Raw genomic sequence first — 19,605 nt, 5'->3', positions numbered from 1 at the left:
TTCCTTAAGATAGAAAATAAAAGCTAGTTTTTTTAAAATATTTTTTTTTATTTTGTATGTAAGAACAGGAAATGTCAAACACTGAGTTTGAAACAGTTAGAAAGATAGACAATGACACCAAATTGGTTAGAATAGGTGATTTAAACGTAAGATACTCAAAGAAATACAACAAATATTCTTTGTCAGACATTTTAACACTATCTGAAAAGAAAACATCCCACGACTGGGTTAGAAATGCTTCTACTCAGAAAATTTTGACAAAAAATCCTGAGCTTATGATATCGGTAAGATTTCATGGAACTACAGCATATCTTATAGACAAAAGTCTTATACCAATAGTTTTGTTCTGGATTGACCCAGTTGTTGGATATAATTTCATAACATATGGTTCATTCGATACGGAACGTTGCAGTGAAGGCTTACTTTATATCGTTCAGAAACCGAAGGACTTCAATACAAAGAGATATAAGATAGGAAGAACATTTAATATAACTCAAAGATATGACAGTACAGTCAATAGAGTTAAGGTTGCGTTCGTTAACGATATGAGAGCTGCAGAAACAGAACTACTTGAAAAGTTTGAGAAAATGTATGGTGCTCCCACGAAAGGTAAAGAAACGTTTGAAGTAGATGAGATAGCTAAAGCTATAAAATTATTTGACGAAGTTGCTGAAAAATACATGTAAAAATAACGTTTACCATGTAAAACGCTTATAAAATAACTGGGGTAGAAAAGAGGGTAGAAGACAGGTTAGATCTAACCTTCTACCCTAAACATTATTTTTGCTGAATTCCGTATGAAAATCTGAGTAAAATGGCATAAGATTGCTTTCCTCGGAAAACCGAGAGAAGAGATTCCGTACGAAAATCGTAAAAAATTGCGAGTAGGTAAGAAATCCTGGTCGCCAAAACTCTATGAAAATCATGAATTTCCTTAAGATAGAAAAAATAAAGTTAGTTTTTTATAAAATATTTTTTTATCCTGTATGTAAAGACAGATATGTCAACAACCGAGAACACAACAACAGTTATAGTCCATGAAGCTATAAATGAAGAATATGAGTGGGTTCAGTTTAACAAACAGTTACGTCTCATTCGTTCGGTCAAAGACGATATGTACCAAATGCAAAGTATTTTGAATACTCTTCGTTCTACAAAGCAAGCACGTCATTGGTTTGAAAACCAACAGACAAAAGAACTTTTAGAAGAATTTCCTCATATGTTTGCGAGTGGTAGAAAACCGCGGGTCGAGATTCCGTACGAAAATCGTGAAAATTTGCCAAATGGTTTGAGAGGTTGGTATGTACATAGACTTCTTGTAAATGCTGTTGCAATGTGGGCTTCACCTCGTTACGCTTGTTATATTTTCATGATGTTAGATGAAATTCACAGACAAGAACGTGAAGAGCTAGAGAACAAGCTTGAAGCAAAAGACAAAAGCATTCAGAAAAGAATACCACGTTCGGTACCAAAAGGAAAGGAAAAGAACTATAAGTATATGATTTATACTGAAGAGATGGAAAATGAAGAAGACAGAGATATGGTTATGTTGCATTTAGTCAGAAGAAACAACAAAAGCTTTTACGACCTTGCTAAGATTTACAAATCTGACAGAAATTGGTTCTATCGTGAAAACTTACCGATTTCAATGACACCAAATGAAGATGTGAAACAAATAGTTCAAGATACTTTACCTCAAACACACTATGATATGAAAGGTTGTACAATACTTACCTTCAAAGAAGACTTACCGCTACTGAAGGAAAAAATAACAGAGTATTTTGACAACTTCAAACAAGCAGAGTAGATGAACCATTTATTTTTACGCTTGACTTCAGATGGCTCAGGTAGTTCTATAAGGTAAATTGTCTTGTCAAATCCTTCTGGCATTCCAAGTTCTTCCTTCCGACAAGAAAAAAATTTCCCGACAACTGGAAAAAAATTTCCCGACAACTGGAAAAAATTTTCCTGTTGTCCGTCCGTAAACCATTCAAATTTTCGAAAATTGAGAACTTTTTTCCCGACAACTGGAAAAATTTTTCCCGACAACTGGAAAAAAATTTCCCGACAACTGGAAAAATTTTTCCCGACAACTGGAAAAGTTCTTCCTTCCGACAGGACACAAACGAATGTCTCACGTTCCTCTTCCTGAATGCCTTCCAAAGCCAGAAGAACCGACAGCCCCAGCACCACAACAGACTTACTAAGACTAAACTCTTTATTTTTCAAGCTTGACTTTTTACAATTTGAACTTTGTTTGCGTAGATATGAATTCTGAAAGAAGTATGAGGGTCTTGTATGACTTTGTACTTCTCCCATAGTTCATGTCTGTCAAACTTACCTGCCATGGACTCTTTCATAAGTTCCATGAAATCGTCTTCGGACAATCCAGGGAAAAGTATGATATCAGTAAGTATTCTTTTAACATCCTTACTTAAACTCTTTGCTGTCTGTACACAAATGACAACTGAGATGTTAAAGTGTCTGAGCTTCTTGAGAATTCGACACATGTCTTGTTCTCTGTTCTTTAACAAAGGATGAGAAGCAAAGTCATCTAAGATAAGAAGACATCTATGAGGGTAAGTCTTCCAATCGTAAGATTGCAATTTCTTCGAAATGTATTCTATCTCTTTCTGTTTGTTTCTGAAGTGTTTCTTCTCTAATATTCTCTGCATTTCCTCATTTGGGTCTTTAAACTTAGAATTGACATACTCATTTATAGCATTGTACTTCAAAACTCTTCTTTGGTACTTCTTTATCCAATCCAACAACTCAGAGTCTTTTATACATACTAACTTAGACTTTTTTATAATATCTTTGAACGAATTTACGGTTTGGTCAAATTGACCAGAAGTACTACAAATGACTACTAACTCATAGAATGGGTTCTTCTCATCTAGTTCTTGTTGTTGTGCAGCCATTTTAAGATAAGTGAAAAGTCTTACCCGACCCAGGTGGTGCGATTAGACCTGTTTATACCATTCTGAGCAAATAAGAACTTGTCATGTATAGGCTTTATCTGAGCATTTTCCAACTTCCTCTTGTTCTTATTTAAAACATTCTCAAATTTTTTGTCAATGTCAGCAAACTTTTTTTCTAACATATTTTTTAGAAAATTAAAATTTTTATCTTTTTGAAAATGTCTAGCGATTTCGCTATCTATATTCGAGACAAACTTTTTGACAGCAAAACATCTGTCGACCATAAAATCTTACATAGTGTAAACAAGAAAGGTGAATTTGTTCTAAAGTTCTGTTTCTGGGAATATGACAAGAACCATAAAACATTACAAAGAGCAGTCTTTAAGTTTGTCAATGACAGACTTGTTGACAGAGATGACGCCGATTGGAAAGATGAAGTCCAACAAAAGTTCTTAGAATGCAAAGAAGACACATGCGCTGTTCTTGAAGATGAAATAGAAAACAGAATAGATGAGCTATTAAAGGACAAAGAACTTTTACATAAATATGGTTGCGCCAAATTTGACATAACTCCACCAGAGAAGAAGAAGAAGAGAGAAAAGAAAGAAAAGAAAGTAGAAGAAGAGAAGAAAGAACCAGAGCCAGAGAAAAAGAAATTTGACATGTAAAAATAAAATTTTATTTTTAGAACATTTCTGGGTCAATGTCAATGTTCTCTTCCTCTTTAGGAGCAAACACTGGCTTAGACTCTAAAATCTTTTTACCCAATTTACCTTGAACTTCAACTATCTTAGACTCATAATATTCATAGTCGTCTGCTTTCTTTGGTTCATAAGGTATAACAAGTTTGTATGCTTTGCCTTCTTCGAGTTTTGAGAACTTTCTGTCAAAATTTTCTTTGACTGTCAACATACCGTCAATGTCTAAGTCTTCAAATTTCGCACCATTTTTAGTCACAATAGCAAACTTAACTGGTTCGATGTTCCAAACTTTGTCAAATGTAGACTTTTCAAAATGGTAGAAGTAAACATTCAAATATGCGAATGGGTCTAGTTCTTCTTTGACTTCTGTCATGTACTTGTTTACTGAGATGAATTTTGCCATCTTTTCTATCGGATAAAAAAATATTTTTTTAAAATTTACTCATAAAAATTTTTCTTTGTATATACACCATTCTGAACATCTAAAAGATTTTTGACATTTGCCAAGAATGTTCGTTTAGACGCTGCCATATAACCATACTCTTGACAATACTGTTTATACGAGTCGTACAATGACCTTTCATCTAAACACTCAAAGTTAGTCTCATCTATAAACAGTTCATATACACTCTTGTTTGCTTCTAACAATGTTTGTCTTTCTTCGGTATGTGGAATTTGTCTTGGATTGAACTTTGAAATATCTAATGTCATGAAATATGAGAACAAGTGGTTGTAAAAGTTAGGTGTCAAAGTTTCTGCTAAGTCGTCAAAATATTCTGTATCTTGCATATGAGCTTCTGACGTTCTGACAACTACATATCTTCTGTCAGAACTTTCTAACTTCATCGGAACGGCGTTGTTTGAAACCATAATGAAGTTTGCAACATTTTCACAAACTCTTTGGTCTTTATATTTTCTTTCAACAACTCCAACTTTGTCTGTTATAAGACTCTTCAAAGCATCTGAGTTCAAAACTTTTGTTGTATCTATACTTTGAAGTTCATTGCAAACTATAAGTTTCATATTCTCTATTGAGGAGTTAAATTTACCGCAGATGTTTTCTAAGTTTGTCATATTCGGGTTCGAATAGCCCTCTAACAGTTTGCACAAAATATCTGTAAAGAATGTGTTCTTACCAGTTCCTTGTTTTCCAATTATAATGAGAGCAGTTTCATTTTTAGCACTTGGATGTTGTAAGATGTTTGCAAACCAACATAAGATATACTCATAGACTCTTTCGTTTCCATTGCATATAATTTCTTTGACATGGTCTAACCAAGCTTCTATAATATTTTCTTTCCATTCTACTTGTTCGTATTTATATCCAGTGAAGATAGAATAGAAGTTTGGAGATGGTGTATAGAACTTTATACCACGAACTGAAAAATCTTCAAGTTTTGACAATAAGATATCCCAAGCATCTAACATCTTCATACCAACTTGTACGACTTTTATTTTCTTAAGTTTCTGTCTACATTCTTGTTCTGAAACTATTGTTGCTCTTGGTTTGTTAAAGACTACATCCCATTCTTTCATAACATAACATTCTGGGGCAGAGTCGACATAAGTGACTAAACGTTTCAAATTCTCGACTGCTTTGTTATAGTCTCTAATGGACACATATTTCTGAACGCTTGGAAGTCATAAAAATCTGAAACGTCTATTCTGTACATTTTTATAAAAATAAAAAAAATATTTTTTTTATTCTTGACTTTGTTGTTGCATTTGTTCCATTTGTTGCATTTGTTGTTCTTGAGCTATTTGTTGTTGAAGTTGTTCTTGTAGTACAATACTTTCACCAGTTGCATCTTCCAATTCGAAACTTTCTGCCGTCATTGACAAATACATAGGACATAAAAGTTTTACAGGAACAAAGTTTGCGTCAACTAAGGTTAAGTTTATGTTTGCTAAAGTGTTTGAGTTTACTAAAGCTGAAAACTCTGCATTCGAATGAACAATAGGCAAACCAGCAGAGAAAGTGTTGTTTATACGCATGAGTATCTTTTGGTCATAGTAGTTTCTGTCGACATTCGAATAGCACTTTGAACCTAAGTTTGAAACAATATATAAAATAGGTGTACTTAAAGTCAATGGAACAGACAAACCTTGTATGACACCTTTTCCTGTTATAGGAAACTGTTGGTAGTAAAAACCAGATATAAGTTTTGTATTATAGCTCATATCGTTTATAGTAAACTCAGTCGGACATCCAAACATAATGAAACCTGCTCTAGTTGCAGCACATGTTACATCCGTCCTTAAAGTATTAAATAAGTCAACAAAACCTGTTGGTGGTATATCTGAGTAAGTATCTTCAAAGAAGTATTTTTTACCATTCACAACAATAAAATCTTCTGGTGTCAAAAGAGCAAAACAGGCTTTAGTCGTCATTGTGTTTAAAGTTAGTTTACAATACCGTCCTTGAGGACTTTGTAAGTTTGTTGTTATAGAATTATATGACTCAGGGTTTTTAGTCGTAATAGTATAAACCACTATGTCTTCTGCCATTTACTTAGCAAGTAAATTTTAATGAAATGTTGTGGTCGTCAAATATTTTTATGACGTCTGGGAAACTATATTTTAAGTTCAACGTTTCACCTCCTTTCATAACGTATATCTTGTCAATGACATTATATGAAACACCACAGCAACTAACGTCGGTTCTATTTCTTTGATGTTTATATCGTCTGCCTCTGTCAAAAGTTTCAATAGTTCTTTCAAAACTTCATGAGGTGCAATGACATATGAGTTCACTTTTACAGGGTTGTGCTCAACCAAGTTTAACATTATACCTAAAGCCTGACAAATCTTCTCCTGAGTTTTAAGTTTGTCTTTAAGTTGTTGGTAGTCGTTTCGAATATCTGCAACAGAACTTAAGTCTCTGCTAACTTCAGGATATGTTGGTTGTTCTTTTACAGGAACTATTGTTATACCATCTTCGTCTTCGTATGGTTTCCCCACTTCAACATCTCTTTCTTTGACATTGACAACAACACTTTGACTGTTTGTTTGAGTTGGTGAATTTAACTTCACATCTGCCACCGCCATTAAACCTTTTGAAACACTTACGCTTCTATTTTTCGGAAATGACATTTTACTGAGAATAAAAAGATGGACGTATTCGGATATCTCTTCGAATTGAAGCAAAACAAAGTTTACACACACAAACAATACAAGTTCATTGACAGAGTAGTTCTTTATACAAACAATGGAAAATGTTATAGAATAGCAGTCTTTGCTGAACCAAAATATTTTCATAAAGCAAAGAAAGTTGGTATAACCGAGATGGTGAAAGTTCTTGACGTTGACAAAAATATAACAACAAAACTGACCGATATTTCTAAAGGAAAGTTTTTAATACAATATTATATCAAAACTGGCGTACTGTCAATATTTGACGGAGAGAAGTCAGTTCAAGAACAACTTACTGACCTGCTGCCAAAATCTGCTCGATGGAAGCTGTCGTTATGCCAATCTGAGGAGCCCCAGCAGGTTTCATCGAACGAATCTTCAAAAGAGCATCTTCCGTGAAAAGTGCTATTGGTTTTGTAAACTTCTTTGCTTTCAATTCATCTGGACCGTCTCTGTCACCAGTATATTGTATTTGAACTGTACCAACAGTTGAAATACCACCCATAAAGTCTTCTGAGTCAGCAAATGGAATGCCAAGCCAAAAGTTTGAACGGTCTCCATTTGTATATTGAGTTTTTTGACCTCCTGTATGAGTCCATACTTTCACATATGGCATAATAGAACTTTGCATTTCAGGGTTAATGGTTGTTGTGAAGTTGTTGTTAAAGTTCATAGCATCTAATGTCAAGTTGTATGACCTCATATCCTCAACTGTAGAATATTCTTCTCTTGGATAGTATTTGCCATCTATGTTTATATGGTATTTAATACCAGGGTTGTAGAAGCAAGAATAGTCATTTATAGTTCGTCTGAACAGTACAAACATAGTATCTGCATGTTTCATTGCAGTTGTTAAAGCAATATCTGTTCTTGCACCTGGGTCAGCACTTTGGTTTCCAACTTCACCTGCAAAGTCTTTGACAGATATTTGGTGTATAGGGAACATAAGTGGAACTGCAATATATTTGGCAGCTAAAGCATTTGAAATATCTGGGTCCAACATATAGACTGCAAGTCTGCTTTCTATTCTCTTGCATTCAAACTTTTCGCATGTGAACTTAACTGGGTCCCAAGCAGTTCCAGCAGCATTGAAGTAGTAGTTTACATCAGTGTTGAGGTTTGAGAAACCAAAGTCTAAGTCAACTTTGTCTTTGCAAAATTCGGCGAATGACGTTTGATTTGCTCCCTTTACGTCTGTAAGAGTGAATGGGTCTTGTGTTGGTGCAATGACTAAGTTATTTTTGCTTGGAGTAAGTTCGATAGAAATTTTTCCTGCCCAGTTTGGCAAGTATCTTAAAAACCTGAAGATGAGGAAAGATGACAAAGGAACTCTAAGTTTCAGTTTTACTTTGGTTACTGCTGCTGCAGTTTGTCCAGAAAGGTTAACATAAACTCCTGGAACGTTAGGGTCAAGTCTTCTTATTTTCTCAATAGTTGCATACTGGTCTGTTTGTTCTCTAGCTTGTGGTTGTACTGAGTTTCTCAAAGCGAACCATTCATAGTTTGCCCATGTTACTGTTTGAACTAAGTCAGAGTTAGAATATATCTTATATCCCATGAAAACTTCTGGAGCATATTGGTATCCGACATAGAAAATTCCATTGCAACCTTTCTTGTCAGACAACTTGGCAGAAGGTTTTATTTCAATGTCTTGTTCCACGTATAAGAATGAGTTGTCAATAGAAATTATATGAAACCTGTCGCAAGCAATATCTACTGTTGTTGAAGAACCTTCTCCAAACTCACCTACGTTTCCATAAGAAACAGCAGTTGTATATTCGTAAGTTCCAGGAACTATTTCTGACCTTCTAATGGCATTGTCGCATTCGTTATACCATTCGGAAACATTTCCATTCATAGCATCCAAAACTGTTGGCGTTATTATTCTGAAGCGGCGTACATTTCATATGAGTAAAAATATAGAATAGTTGGATTTATATGTCATAATAGAACCCACGTGGACCAAGCTTTACTTTCTTCCTGACTGAGTTTTTAACTCTTCTTTTTCCTTCATTGCCCTCTGCTTGAAGTTGTTGCATCTTTGCATTATGTTCATCTAGTATGTTGCAAATTTCCCATGTCCTTTTTTGCCTTTTGGCTCTGGTCGCGCCATCTCAGGTAACCTATATCCTAGAAGAGTTTGTCAATAGTTTGTATTTGAGTCTTCGCGTATTGTTGTTTGTATGACTCTTTCCTGAGTTTCCGGTTCAAGCTCTTCAAACAGTGCCTGTCCATATGGAATAAGCTCGTTTCCAAATATATGTTTTTGTAGCCATTCTGGTTTTCTTTCCATGTTACCAAACTATATCTTTTGTGAATGGGAAAGCTTCTACCCAATCTTTCAGTCTTGCGTCGTTTATTTCTGTAGTTGTGTTTTATTTTGTCAAGGAACATGTTTTTCAATACTAACATTTCATTTGGTACTGTCCATTTGAGTTTTTTAAATATTCATCCCTTCTCGGTTCATTGTCTGCAAAGTAAGTTTTTATGACATTTTGTAAACTTTCGTTTGCAAGGTCATGTACAATAGGTTCTCTTCCTTCGCTCTCCCTAACTTTCTTTCTAAACTCTTCACCAAATATACCATCTCTATGGTTCTGTGTAGTTCTTTGAGATAAATGTTTTAGAACGTCAGGTGTTATTTCCATCAGCCATGTTCATTTCATACTGGTCCAAAATATCTGCATGTTTTCATATCTTTCAATGGCATTAAAGCCGCGCTGAAAATACCAGCTATATCTGGTTCACCATTGACTTCCATTGCGTCTACAACTTCTTGGAATTGTGGTTGTAAGTTTATGAACCACCTATCCGGGTTAGCTTTATGACCCCATCTCATTGTAGTTCCATCGTCTGCAGAAACAAAAGTAGGTTTGTTTCCATCTTGGTTAGGTTCTGAATGAACTTTAAACAATGTTTCATTTCTATATGTTTTCTTGAAATTTAACCTTTTATTTTCACCGAGTTCATCCGAAGATTGAACGTTAAATGCTCGTAAGTAAAAAGGGTTGTTGTATTTGTGTACATTTTCTTTCAGTACTTCCATTCTATGCTGAATATTTTCATCTGGTGTTGGAGTCTTTTGTATGTCGGCAAACATTTTTCGATATTCTTCTACTATGTCAGCCGAATTTTTTTTTAGACTCTTGGAAATATTCCATATTCTCCGCATACTCTTGTTGAGGGTCAAGAATTTTCGGCTGTTCCAAATCTTCATCTAGTTCTGTGAGGTTAGTTTCCAAAGGAGGGACTTGTTCGTTTCCTTCAGGCTCTTCTAGCTGTTGTTGCTGAACTATTTCTTCCATGTCTGGTTGTATCTGAACTTCTTCCTGTGGAGTTTCTTGTACCTCATCTGCTGGCATTTCATATATTCCGAGACCGTTTTCAACAAGTTCCCTATTTAAGTCATTCGCATTCATAAGCCTCTGTTCTTTCGTTCCGTCTCTATTTTTTACGCGTTTCATGAAGATAGTTGAATCATCATTTAGCTCTGACACCAAATATCTCGGAGTAAATTCGTTCATGTCATTTGGATGATATGCTATTAAATCATATCCCTTTGCGAGCTTGTATTTTCCAGGTTTTGAAATTATATCCGATTTGGTGTTGAGCCATAAAGCTAAATAGGTTCGGGTCAGTATTTCCTTCATTGAACTTTCTAATAGCTTCTTTATATCTGTCACTAAAGTCAATAGTATCTGGGTAACCATAGTCTTCTTTAAGCATTTTTAAGAATTCTTGGTTTCCTTGTTCTCTACTTCTTTTATGTCCTTGCTCTGGTTGTGGAGGTGGTTGTTGTGCAGGGTTTTGAACTGTTGGTTGTTGTGCAGGGTTTTGAACTGTTGGTTGTTGTGCTGGTTGTGGAGGTGGTTGTTGTGCAGGGTTTTGAACTGTTGGTTGTTGTGCTGGTTGTGGAGGTGGTTGTTGTGCTGGTTGTTGAACTGTTGGTTTTGGTTGTTGTTTTGGTGCATGCCTGTGTCTGTGTCCATGTGACGATGTAAATGTTTTAGGTAGTCCTGGTGCAGGTGCTTCTCTTGGAGGGTTTGGTGGTATATAAATTCCAACAGCTGGTATATAAGTTCCACCAGCTGGTATATAAGTTCCACCAGCTGGCACATATGTTCCATCTGCAGCGTAATGTCCTACCTGACTTTTCGTTTTTAAGAAAGCATTTACTAGGTCTGTTTTGGTCTGTTGTAACTCTTTTTCTTGACTTTCCACAACAGTTGCTCTAACGGCGTCATAGGCACTTTGAACTGCCTGTCTCGTTGCTGCATCTGTTATTTTCGTCATATTTTGTGCTACTTCTTTTAACTCTTTGTCGCAAACCTTCAGACTTCAGTTTCTTTCCAGATGAGAAGTCGTTCACTAGTTTCACCTTACTATGAAGAGCTTCGAAGGCGTTCTTAAAGTCAGCATTCGTTAAAGCTTCATTTTGAACTGTCTTCATCCGCTTGTATTTTTGTCCTTATTGACCCTATAAGCTGCGGGCTGCTTTAGCGTTGGCTTTGGGCATCTAACCAGTCATTGTTAGCTTTTATATATTCTGAGCTTTTCATTGCCTTTTGCATAACCGCGTCGTTATTTTTACTTTCTGTGTGCTAAGTTTTCATACTTGTACGGTTTGGTTTTGCAACTGTAAAAGTTTTTCTGCCTTTACATTTGCTTCAACTTCCTTTTTTATACTCATCGCTATCCATATATGTCTTCAGGGCTTTTTGTTTTATCTCTTCATCTTTCAGTACTTTATATCGAGTAGTATGGTTTTTCAAATTTATGACATCTTGTTCCATTTTGCTACTTCTGCTGCTTTTTCTGACACTTTTTTTCGCATATTGCTCTGTACTTAGTTCTTTCAGTTGTTCTTCTTTCTTCTTTTTCTCTACGTTTAACTCATTTAGTTTCTTTGTGTGTCTGTCATATTCTAGTTTCTTTTCGTTTTCACTTATTTGCTTCTGTATGTCTATGTTTGACTTTTGACATCTGTTATTTGATTTTTGAGTGAACTCAAATTCATTTGACTTTGAGGGTTATAAGCTGTTCCGTCTGCAGCTCCACCATAGCCTGCCATTTTCGCTAAAAGTGCCGCTCTTAAACCTCCACTCTGTGCACCAAGAACTCGCGTTTTAAAAGCATAGGATTGCTTGACATTTGTTGCAACATAGTGGGGTCATTCAGCATTTGTTGTTGCAACTGTTGTTGTGGTGTCAGTTTTACTTTTTGGATGTTTCAATGCTCCCTTCCTCTTACGTATATTCTTACGTAGCTTACGTGGCATTTTAAGTGAAGTTAAAAAGCGGTTTTTGACAGATGTTTTATTGTGACTTCTTCGTAAAGACTTTGTTGAGATTTCTTCGTAAATGAGTGTAAATGACCCAAAAATATATTTTAGGTAGAATGGGTATATCTAACCCTTCTTTCTAACCTCTTTTCTACCCTCTTGAATTTTCATGAATTTCTTCGTAAATGTTTTGTCAAGACTTCTTCGTAAAGACTTTGTTGAGACTTCTTCGTAAAGACTTTGTTGAGACTTCTTCGTAAATGACCCAAAAATATATTTTAGGGTAGAAGCGTATATCTAACCTCTTTTCTAACCTCTTTTCTACCCTCTTGAATTTTCATGAATTTCTTCGTAAAGACTTTGTTAAGACTTCTTCGTAAAGACTTTGTTGAGACTTCTTCGTAAAGACTTTGTTGAGACTTCTTCGTAAAGACTTTGTCAAGACTTCATCGTAAAGACTTTGTTGAGATTTCTTCGTAAATGACCCTAGTAGTATATTTTTGGTGTAAATTTCATGAAAATTCAAGAGGGTAGAAAAGAGGTTAGAAAAGAGGTTAGATATACCCTTCTACCCTAAAATATATTTTTGGTGTAAATTTCATGAAAATTCAAGAGGGTAGAAAGAGGTTAGAAAAGAGGTTAGATATACCCTTCTACCCTAAAATATATTTTTGGTGTAAATTTCATGAAAATTCAAGAGGGTAGAAAAGAGGTTAGAAAAGAGGTTAGATATACCCTTCTACCCTAAAATATATTTTTGGTGTAAATTTCATGAAAATTCATGAAAATTCAAAGAGGTTAGAAATGAGGTTAGAAAAGAGGTTAGATATACCCTTCTACCCTAAAATATATTTTTGCCGAATTCTGTATAAAATTCTGAGTAAAATGACAGATGTTTATATGACACTTTCTCCGGTTTATAGGACCTCTCTCATATTCTAAACATCCTCAGGGCTAGAGAAGCACAGAAGTGCCTGGAAGCCCCACTTCCTTTTTTTTTTTTTTTTTTTTTTTTTTTTTTTTCAATTATTTTTGGTTTTATATTTTTTTGGAGATATCATATTTAATGTACAGAAAAGTTAATATTAAACAATACATGCTAAAGAATTAATAAATAAGATAATAAAATAAATTTATACGTAATTACTTTCATTTAATATGCTTTATGCTGTATAATATTGATTAAGAGGCATTAAAAGGTTCCATAGTCTGCTTTTATAGGCAAGATTTTTGATAAAAATTTAAAATTTTGAAAAATGATGAGAAAAGGAAAAAAAAGGTAAATGAGAGCAAGAGGAGGGGAAAAAAAGAAAAAGAAAGGGAAGGGAAAAATAAAAGAAAGAAGGACATATAAAAATTTAGATGCGCATTCTTAATGCCGAGGCGGCTTGCCGCCGAGGCGCGATTTTTTTAGGCCTCTACGGTAACCCGGCAATGTTTTTTTAAATCTTGTACAGCCCTATACACAATCGATGTACTGAAGAATAATCCGGTAAAATGATGATATAAAATTAGATTATTTTACAAGTAGCTAAAAGAATAAAACTATAATATAAAATAAATGAATTTTAATAAAACAATAAAGGTTAAATAAATAATAAAGATTTTTATTTTATATAAGTATTGAGAAGAAGTAACAGCTGACACTTGGTAGACAACTTCTTTATGTCTAGAAAATTCTATCTTGCCTTTTATTTTTTTCTCGCTGTGAAACGTATTCGGTCATTTTTTAAAAATTAATTTTTTGTTAGAGATAAGAGCTAAAACTCGGTAAACAACTTCTTTATGTCTAGAAAATTCTATCTTGCCTTTTATTTTTTCTCGCTGTGAAACGTATTCGGTCTTTTTTTTAAAAATTAATTTTTTGTTAGAGATAAGAGCTAAAACTCGGTAAACAACTTCTTTATGTCTAGAAAATTCTATCTTGCCTTTTATTTTTTTCTCGCTGTGAAACGTATTCGGTCTTTTTTTTAAAAATTAATTTTTTGTTAGAGATAAGAGCTAAACTCGGTAAACAACTTCTTTATGTCTAGAAAAATTCTATCTTGCCTTTTATTTTTTTCTCGCTGTGAAACGTATTCGGTCTTTTTTTTAAAAATTAATTTTTTGTTAGAGATAAGAGCTAAAACTCGCGTAAACAACTTCTTTATGTCTAGAAAATTCTATCTTGCCTTTTATTTTTTCTCGCTGTGAAACGTATTCGGTCTTTTTTTAAAAATTAATTTTTGTTTAGAGATAAGAGCTAAAACTCGGTAAACAACTTCTTTATGTCTAGAAAATTCTATCTTGCCTTTTATTTTTTCTCGCTGTGAAACGTATTCGGTCTTTTTTTTAAAAATTAATTTTTTGTTAGAGATAAGAGCTAAAACTCGGTAAACAACTTCTTTATGTCTAGAAAATTCTATCTTGCCTTTTATTTTTTTTCTCGCTGTGAAACGTATTCGGTCTTTTTTAAAAATTAATTTTTTTGTTAGAGATAAGAGCTAAAACTCGGTAAACAACTTCTTTATGTCTAGAAAATTCTATCTTGCCTTTTATTTTTTTCTCGCTGTGAAACGTATTCGGTCTTTTTTTTTAAAAATTATTTTTTGTTAGAGATAAGAGCTAAAACTCGGTAAACAACTTCTTTATGTCTAGAAAATTCTATCTTGCCTTTTATTTTTTTCTCGCTGTGAAACGTATTCGGTCTTTTTTTTAAAAATTAATTTTTTGTTAGAGATAAGAGCTAAAACTCGGTAAACAACTTCTTTATGTCTAGAAAATTCTATCTTGCCTTTTATTTTTTTCTCGCTGTGAAACGTATTCGGTCTTTTTTTTTAAAAATTAATTTTTTGTTAGAGATAAGAGCTAAAGCTCGGTAAACAACTTCTTTATGTCTAGAAAATTCTATCTTGCCCTTTTATTTTTTTCTCGCTGTGAAACGTATTCGGTCTTTTTTTTAAAAATTAATTTTTTGTTAGAGATAAGAGCTAAAACTCGGTAAACAACTTCTTTATGTCTAGAAAATTCTATCTTGCCTTTTATTTTTTCTCGCTGTGAAACGTATTCGGTCTTTTTTTAAAAATTAATTTTTTGTTAGAGATAAGAGCTAAAACTCGGTAAACAACTTCTTTTATGTCTAGAAAATTCTATCTTGCCTTTTATTTTTTTCTCGCTGTAAACGTATTCGGTCATTTTTTAAAAATTAATTTTTTGTTAGAGATAAGAGCTAAAACTTTGCAGACAACTCCCCCATGTCTAGAAAATTTAACATTCGTCTCCCATTTTTATATATTTGGTTTAGAATGTTCGAAAATGCGTAATATGGTCATTTATATTATTTGAAAAGAACCTTATATTAATTCAATCTGATCTCACAAAATACTTTAAATTACAAACCTTGTCGTTTGAATAGATAATTAGTATTAAACTCAAATAACTAGTTTATTTTTGAATAAAAATTATTTGAATTTATTTAATTTTGTGAATTTTCCTTCAAAAATCAAGTTTAAATATCTTATTTGGCATATAATTATAAATACAATGAAACATATTCGAAATTGAAAAGAATGACTTTTTCTGTTCTTTCAATCATTCAATTTGAATTTTGCAATATTGGATTTCTCATTAAATAGCTATTAAGAACAACAAGCAATTTAACTTACTTTCAAATTTATTTGTGTTATATTCACTCTTCTCAAAACTTATAATTTTCGGCTATAGCATGCTTATATGCTATATAATATAATAAACCTATAATAGTATCATTCTTTCAATTATTTGAAGAGAAAACCGAAAAAATCTATTTTCGGTCTATAACACTTATATTTGAAATGCTCAATTTGAGACCACTTAATACATTGAAATATCATAAATATTGAAATATTAAAAAGTGTATTTCAAAATATTGAAATTATAAAAATTTATAATACTGAAATTGAGACAAATTAATAAATTCAATGTCTTTTTTTTGAAATAACTCTCAAATATTATTTTTTTGTATATTTAATGATGAATAACTATGATTGCTTTAGTCAATCATAAAAACTAATTTAAGTTTAAAATAATGAAAGGATAATTTGATCGTTTTTTAAAATACAATTATTTTTGATGATTTGCAAGAATCTTTGAAAAGAATATAATATAGCTTCTATTTTTGTAAAATTTATCCAAATCATGTATTACCTAAGCGCGGGTTGTGTGACTTTTTTTGTTACATCTATATATAGACGATGCATTAAAATATATTTATTTATAAATCATTAAAAAATTAACATTAATTTTAAAATAATTTATTTTTTATTTTTTATAAAAGAAACTATATATAGATGATGTCAGATATTCCGCGATTAATTAAACATTGTTTAAATCCTGAATGGGTTAAACTTCAATTTAAAAATGAAGATTGTGAATTATTAAATGAATATGAAAGCCAAAATAAGCTAATGAGGTATAAATATAATGATAAAGAATATTTAATTTCATGGAATCAATGGAGTCATAATCAAAGACCTCATAAACGAGAAGAAGAAATTGAAAATAATGAAATGGAAATCATTGATGACATTAAAGAGGATGGAATTCCTAAATTTTGTAGAAAAACCTTTAGAACTCAGTTAGGAGCATATAAACGTAGAGTATTAAATCCTGAATATCTTAAACATATATTTAAAAAGGAAGACTGTGAATTATTAAACGTTAATGAATATGAAAATGCTAAATCAAAACTGAGATATAAATATATTGGAAGTGATTTTAAAAAGATTGCACAAAAAATGAAAGGAGTTAGTTTACGACAAAATAAACAATTAACACCTAAAAATTATTTGGATATAATAAATGATAAAGTGATATTTGATGGTCAGAATATTAATTTACAACTTAAAAACGGGTCAATGACTCGCTTAACAATCGGTAAGACTGCATTAACAGGAGCACACACTAAGGCTGTATGTTGTGAAAATGGATGTTGTATGCCATTTATTTAATAAAATGCCACAGAAGAGACAAAAGGAACCGTAAATAATGGTTTTGATACTATGATTCAAGAGGCGGGCACCCTTAAAACACTTATTTTATTTTTATATAAATGAATAGCGTAGATTTAAAAAATTTAATTGATGATTTAGTACTTAATCAAAATTTTCTTAATTATTATGAATTAAAATCATATCTCCAAAAACATGATAACAATATAACGGGTGATGATATGGATTATTATTATTCGTATTATAAAAATGAAGTTTTGAAATATCATGATAAAATAATTTCTAAATTAAAGACAAAATTAAAAATAATGAATATTCAAAGGGAAAAAGTAAATCACAACTTAAACAATTGAAAGATTTCAAAAATAAAGTATTAACAGAAGAAGATATTGATGAATTATATAAATTATATAAATTATATAATCCTGAGCCGCAAAACCAAAGGAACAAAAACAAAAGGTGCAAAACGCCCAGGTCCTTCAGACCATAAATGAAGCACAAGCTTTAATTTATGATTCATTAGTTAAACCATATTCAGCCCGACTTTTAAATGAAGATCAACTTTTGGAATTCATCCTTCAACATAAACTCGAAGCGGGAAAGTATATCAAACCTTTATATACAGCATATTTAAAACAAATGAATAGAATACATCCAGAATTAATGAAGGGGGGAATGAAATCCAAAATCAAAGCAGATAAAATTAAACCACCTACAACACCAAACCTCCAACGACAGTCCTCCTCCTCCTTCAGTTAATCCTTCATCATTCACTTTATTATATCCATTTCAAACATTAAAGAAGCAAAAAGATTTTAAAAAGGATTTCAAAATATTAAATAAACCAACTGACCCAAAAATTCAACCGTTAAAGGAAAAATTTAGTCGCCCTTCATTTGCACCATATCCATATTCATACGAAATCGATCATTTAGAATATTCAAGAGGAAACGTTACTTATTTATTTGCCATTAACATTAACACCAGATATTTATATTGCATTCCGGTGAAAGGGAAAACAGAACAGGAAACAAGAAGAGCTATTCAATACTTACTAGATCATGAAAGAGTAGATAATATAAGGGGTGATGGTGATAAAGGATTTCAGGCAGCTATGGCTCATTATTTCCCACAAATTAATTTTTACTTTTCATCCTCTCCATATACGTTTCATAATAAAATAGTTGATGCAGTAATGAGAACTCTTAGAGATGCGTTAGGGGTTAATGGTCAGATATACTGGGATGGAAATCATGACTCCATCATACAGCAGTTAGTATATTATTACAATAATACATGGCATAGAACAATAAACATGAAACCGGTGGAAATGAAAAATGATATTTCAAAAGAATGGGAATATATTAGAAAGCAAATGGAAAGGTTGAATGATGTTAAACGTGAACAAATTAATTCGGGGCTCATGAATTTTAAACAAGGGGATAAAGTTTTGATTCATCTCGATTATGGAAAAACTGATAAATCAATGACAAAAAGAAGACGAAGATTTGACACAATAGCTGAATTTGTTAGATATATTAACGGCAATGCATTAGTTGAAGTTGACAATAAATTAATAGAAATTCCGATTTATTTTATTACTCCATTATATTTAAATAATATTTAATTTTTTTATTTCGTCAGAAATGAGTGACAACGAAGCAGTCAAGAGTCCAGACGATGAATATAAAAAGAAACTAAACAGAATTAAATCAAAAATATGTTATTACAAAAAGAAGCCACAATGTGGTGGGGTTGAAAACGATAAAGAGAGGAAAGAAATAATCGAAAAATTAGAAACTTACCGTTCAATCCTTAAACTGAGTGAAGCAAAAATAAAAGAATTTAATAGAATAAATAAATTGATTGGAAGAGATGAATTTAATAAAGATGAATTTTTAAACTCAATCCAAATTTAATTTTTATTCCTCTTCGACAACATCTCTCTTTCCATCATTACCGCATAACCACATTTTCTCAATTTTAGTGGTTTGTTATTTTTAACATGTTCTTGCATCATTTTTATCATTTCCTCCCTTGTTATGATTCGTGGTAAATTTTGAGCTTGTGGGGTATTCATTTATGATAAAAATAAAAATTTGTTATCACTTATTTTATCGTTAAGTGACTCAAAGAGTCCGGAGACAAAGTCTCATGGTTTTTAGGTTATTCAAAAATAATTATTTTTGAAGAACTGAAGGTGCTACCATGTTACCATGTGCTACCAGGTCATTTAACTTCTCTGAAAAATGTGACAACATGACATTTTGACAACAGCACAGGAGGAAGGTAGTTATGAATTATTTTTGAAGAACTGAAGGTGCTACCATGTTACCATGTGCTACCAGGTCATTTAACTTCTCTGAAAAAGTGTGACAACATGACATTTTGACAACAGTTCAGGAGGAAGGTAGTTATGAATTATTTTTGAAGAACTGAAGGTGCTACCATGTTACCATGTGCTACCAGGTCATTTAACTTCTCTGAAAAAGTGTGACAACATGACATTTTGACAACAGTTCAGGAAATATGATGCAGCCCAAAAATAAAGTTAGTTTTAAAATTATTTTTATTTTTTATTCCTATATAAATGACAGCAACAA

At 32.4% G+C, this 19,605-nt stretch overlaps 8 protein-coding genes and 2 pseudogenes across 10 annotated transcripts, besides 5 other annotated features; 4 read left to right on the top strand and 6 right to left on the bottom strand.

The window, feature by feature from the left end:
• Nucleotides 1-8,600: part of a mobile genetic element that runs on past the window's edge.
• TVAGG3_0886540 (organellar and viral DNA polymerase type B) lies at nucleotides 72-686 on the top strand (the record flags this gene model as incomplete). Its single annotated transcript, XM_051250669.1, has 1 exon — nucleotides 72-686. The coding sequence occupies one exon, from the start codon at nucleotides 72-74 to the stop codon at nucleotides 684-686; it is 615 nt and encodes a 204-aa protein (XP_051086144.1).
• TVAGG3_0886530 (KilA, N-terminal/APSES-type HTH, DNA-binding family) lies at nucleotides 1,220-1,807 on the top strand (the record flags this gene model as incomplete). Its single annotated transcript, XM_051250668.1, has 1 exon — nucleotides 1,220-1,807. One exon carries the CDS (start codon nucleotides 1,220-1,222, stop codon nucleotides 1,805-1,807), a length of 588 nt encoding a protein of 195 aa, XP_051086143.1.
• On the bottom strand, nucleotides 2,226-2,675 carry TVAGG3_0886520 (protein of unknown function, DUF4106 family; the record flags this gene model as incomplete). Its single annotated transcript, XM_051250667.1, has 1 exon — nucleotides 2,226-2,675. One exon carries the CDS (start codon nucleotides 2,673-2,675, stop codon nucleotides 2,226-2,228), a length of 450 nt encoding a protein of 149 aa, XP_051086142.1.
• On the top strand, nucleotides 3,140-3,589 carry TVAGG3_0886510 (uncharacterized protein; the record flags this gene model as incomplete). The annotated part of the gene is made up of 1 exon (XM_051250666.1): nucleotides 3,140-3,589. The coding sequence occupies one exon, from the start codon at nucleotides 3,140-3,142 to the stop codon at nucleotides 3,587-3,589; it is 450 nt and encodes a 149-aa protein (XP_051086141.1).
• Nucleotides 3,606-4,025, bottom strand: TVAGG3_0886500 (protein of unknown function, DUF4108 family; the record flags this gene model as incomplete). Its single annotated transcript, XM_051250665.1, has 1 exon — nucleotides 3,606-4,025. The coding sequence occupies one exon, from the start codon at nucleotides 4,023-4,025 to the stop codon at nucleotides 3,606-3,608; it is 420 nt and encodes a 139-aa protein (XP_051086140.1).
• On the bottom strand, nucleotides 4,061-5,158 carry TVAGG3_0886490 (uncharacterized protein; the record flags this gene model as incomplete). The annotated part of the gene is made up of 1 exon (XM_051250664.1): nucleotides 4,061-5,158. One exon carries the CDS (start codon nucleotides 5,156-5,158, stop codon nucleotides 4,061-4,063), a length of 1,098 nt encoding a protein of 365 aa, XP_051086139.1.
• Nucleotides 5,324-6,130, bottom strand: TVAGG3_0886480 (uncharacterized protein; the record flags this gene model as incomplete). The annotated part of the gene is made up of 1 exon (XM_051250663.1): nucleotides 5,324-6,130. One exon carries the CDS (start codon nucleotides 6,128-6,130, stop codon nucleotides 5,324-5,326), a length of 807 nt encoding a protein of 268 aa, XP_051086138.1.
• TVAGG3_0886470 lies at nucleotides 6,135-6,670 on the bottom strand (annotated as a pseudogene). Its single transcript has one exon. A coding segment is annotated over exon 1 (536 nt).
• A 983-nt stretch (nucleotides 8,601-9,583) lies between the features above and the next one.
• TVAGG3_0886450 lies at nucleotides 9,584-11,047 on the bottom strand (annotated as a pseudogene). Its single transcript has one exon. A coding segment is annotated over exon 1 (1,464 nt).
• A 2,259-nt stretch (nucleotides 11,048-13,306) lies between these two features.
• Nucleotides 13,307-13,497: a mobile genetic element.
• Nucleotides 13,498-13,534: 37 nt separating this feature from the next.
• Nucleotides 13,535-13,563: a mobile genetic element.
• Nucleotides 13,564-14,998: 1,435 nt separating this feature from the next.
• Nucleotides 14,999-15,833: a mobile genetic element.
• Nucleotides 15,834-16,459: 626 nt separating this feature from the next.
• Nucleotides 16,460-17,002, top strand: TVAGG3_0886410 (uncharacterized protein; the record flags this gene model as incomplete). Its single annotated transcript, XM_051250662.1, has 1 exon — nucleotides 16,460-17,002. The coding sequence occupies one exon, from the start codon at nucleotides 16,460-16,462 to the stop codon at nucleotides 17,000-17,002; it is 543 nt and encodes a 180-aa protein (XP_051086137.1).
• Nucleotides 17,003-17,891: 889 nt separating this feature from the next.
• Nucleotides 17,892-19,605: part of a mobile genetic element that runs on past the window's edge.

This window comes from Trichomonas vaginalis, chromosome VI, assembly GCF_026262505.1.
Source record: "Trichomonas vaginalis G3 chromosome VI, whole genome shotgun sequence".
Classification (NCBI taxonomy): Eukaryota; Parabasalia; order Trichomonadida; family Trichomonadidae; genus Trichomonas; species Trichomonas vaginalis.
This window is presented reverse-complemented; position numbering and strand designations above follow the sequence as displayed.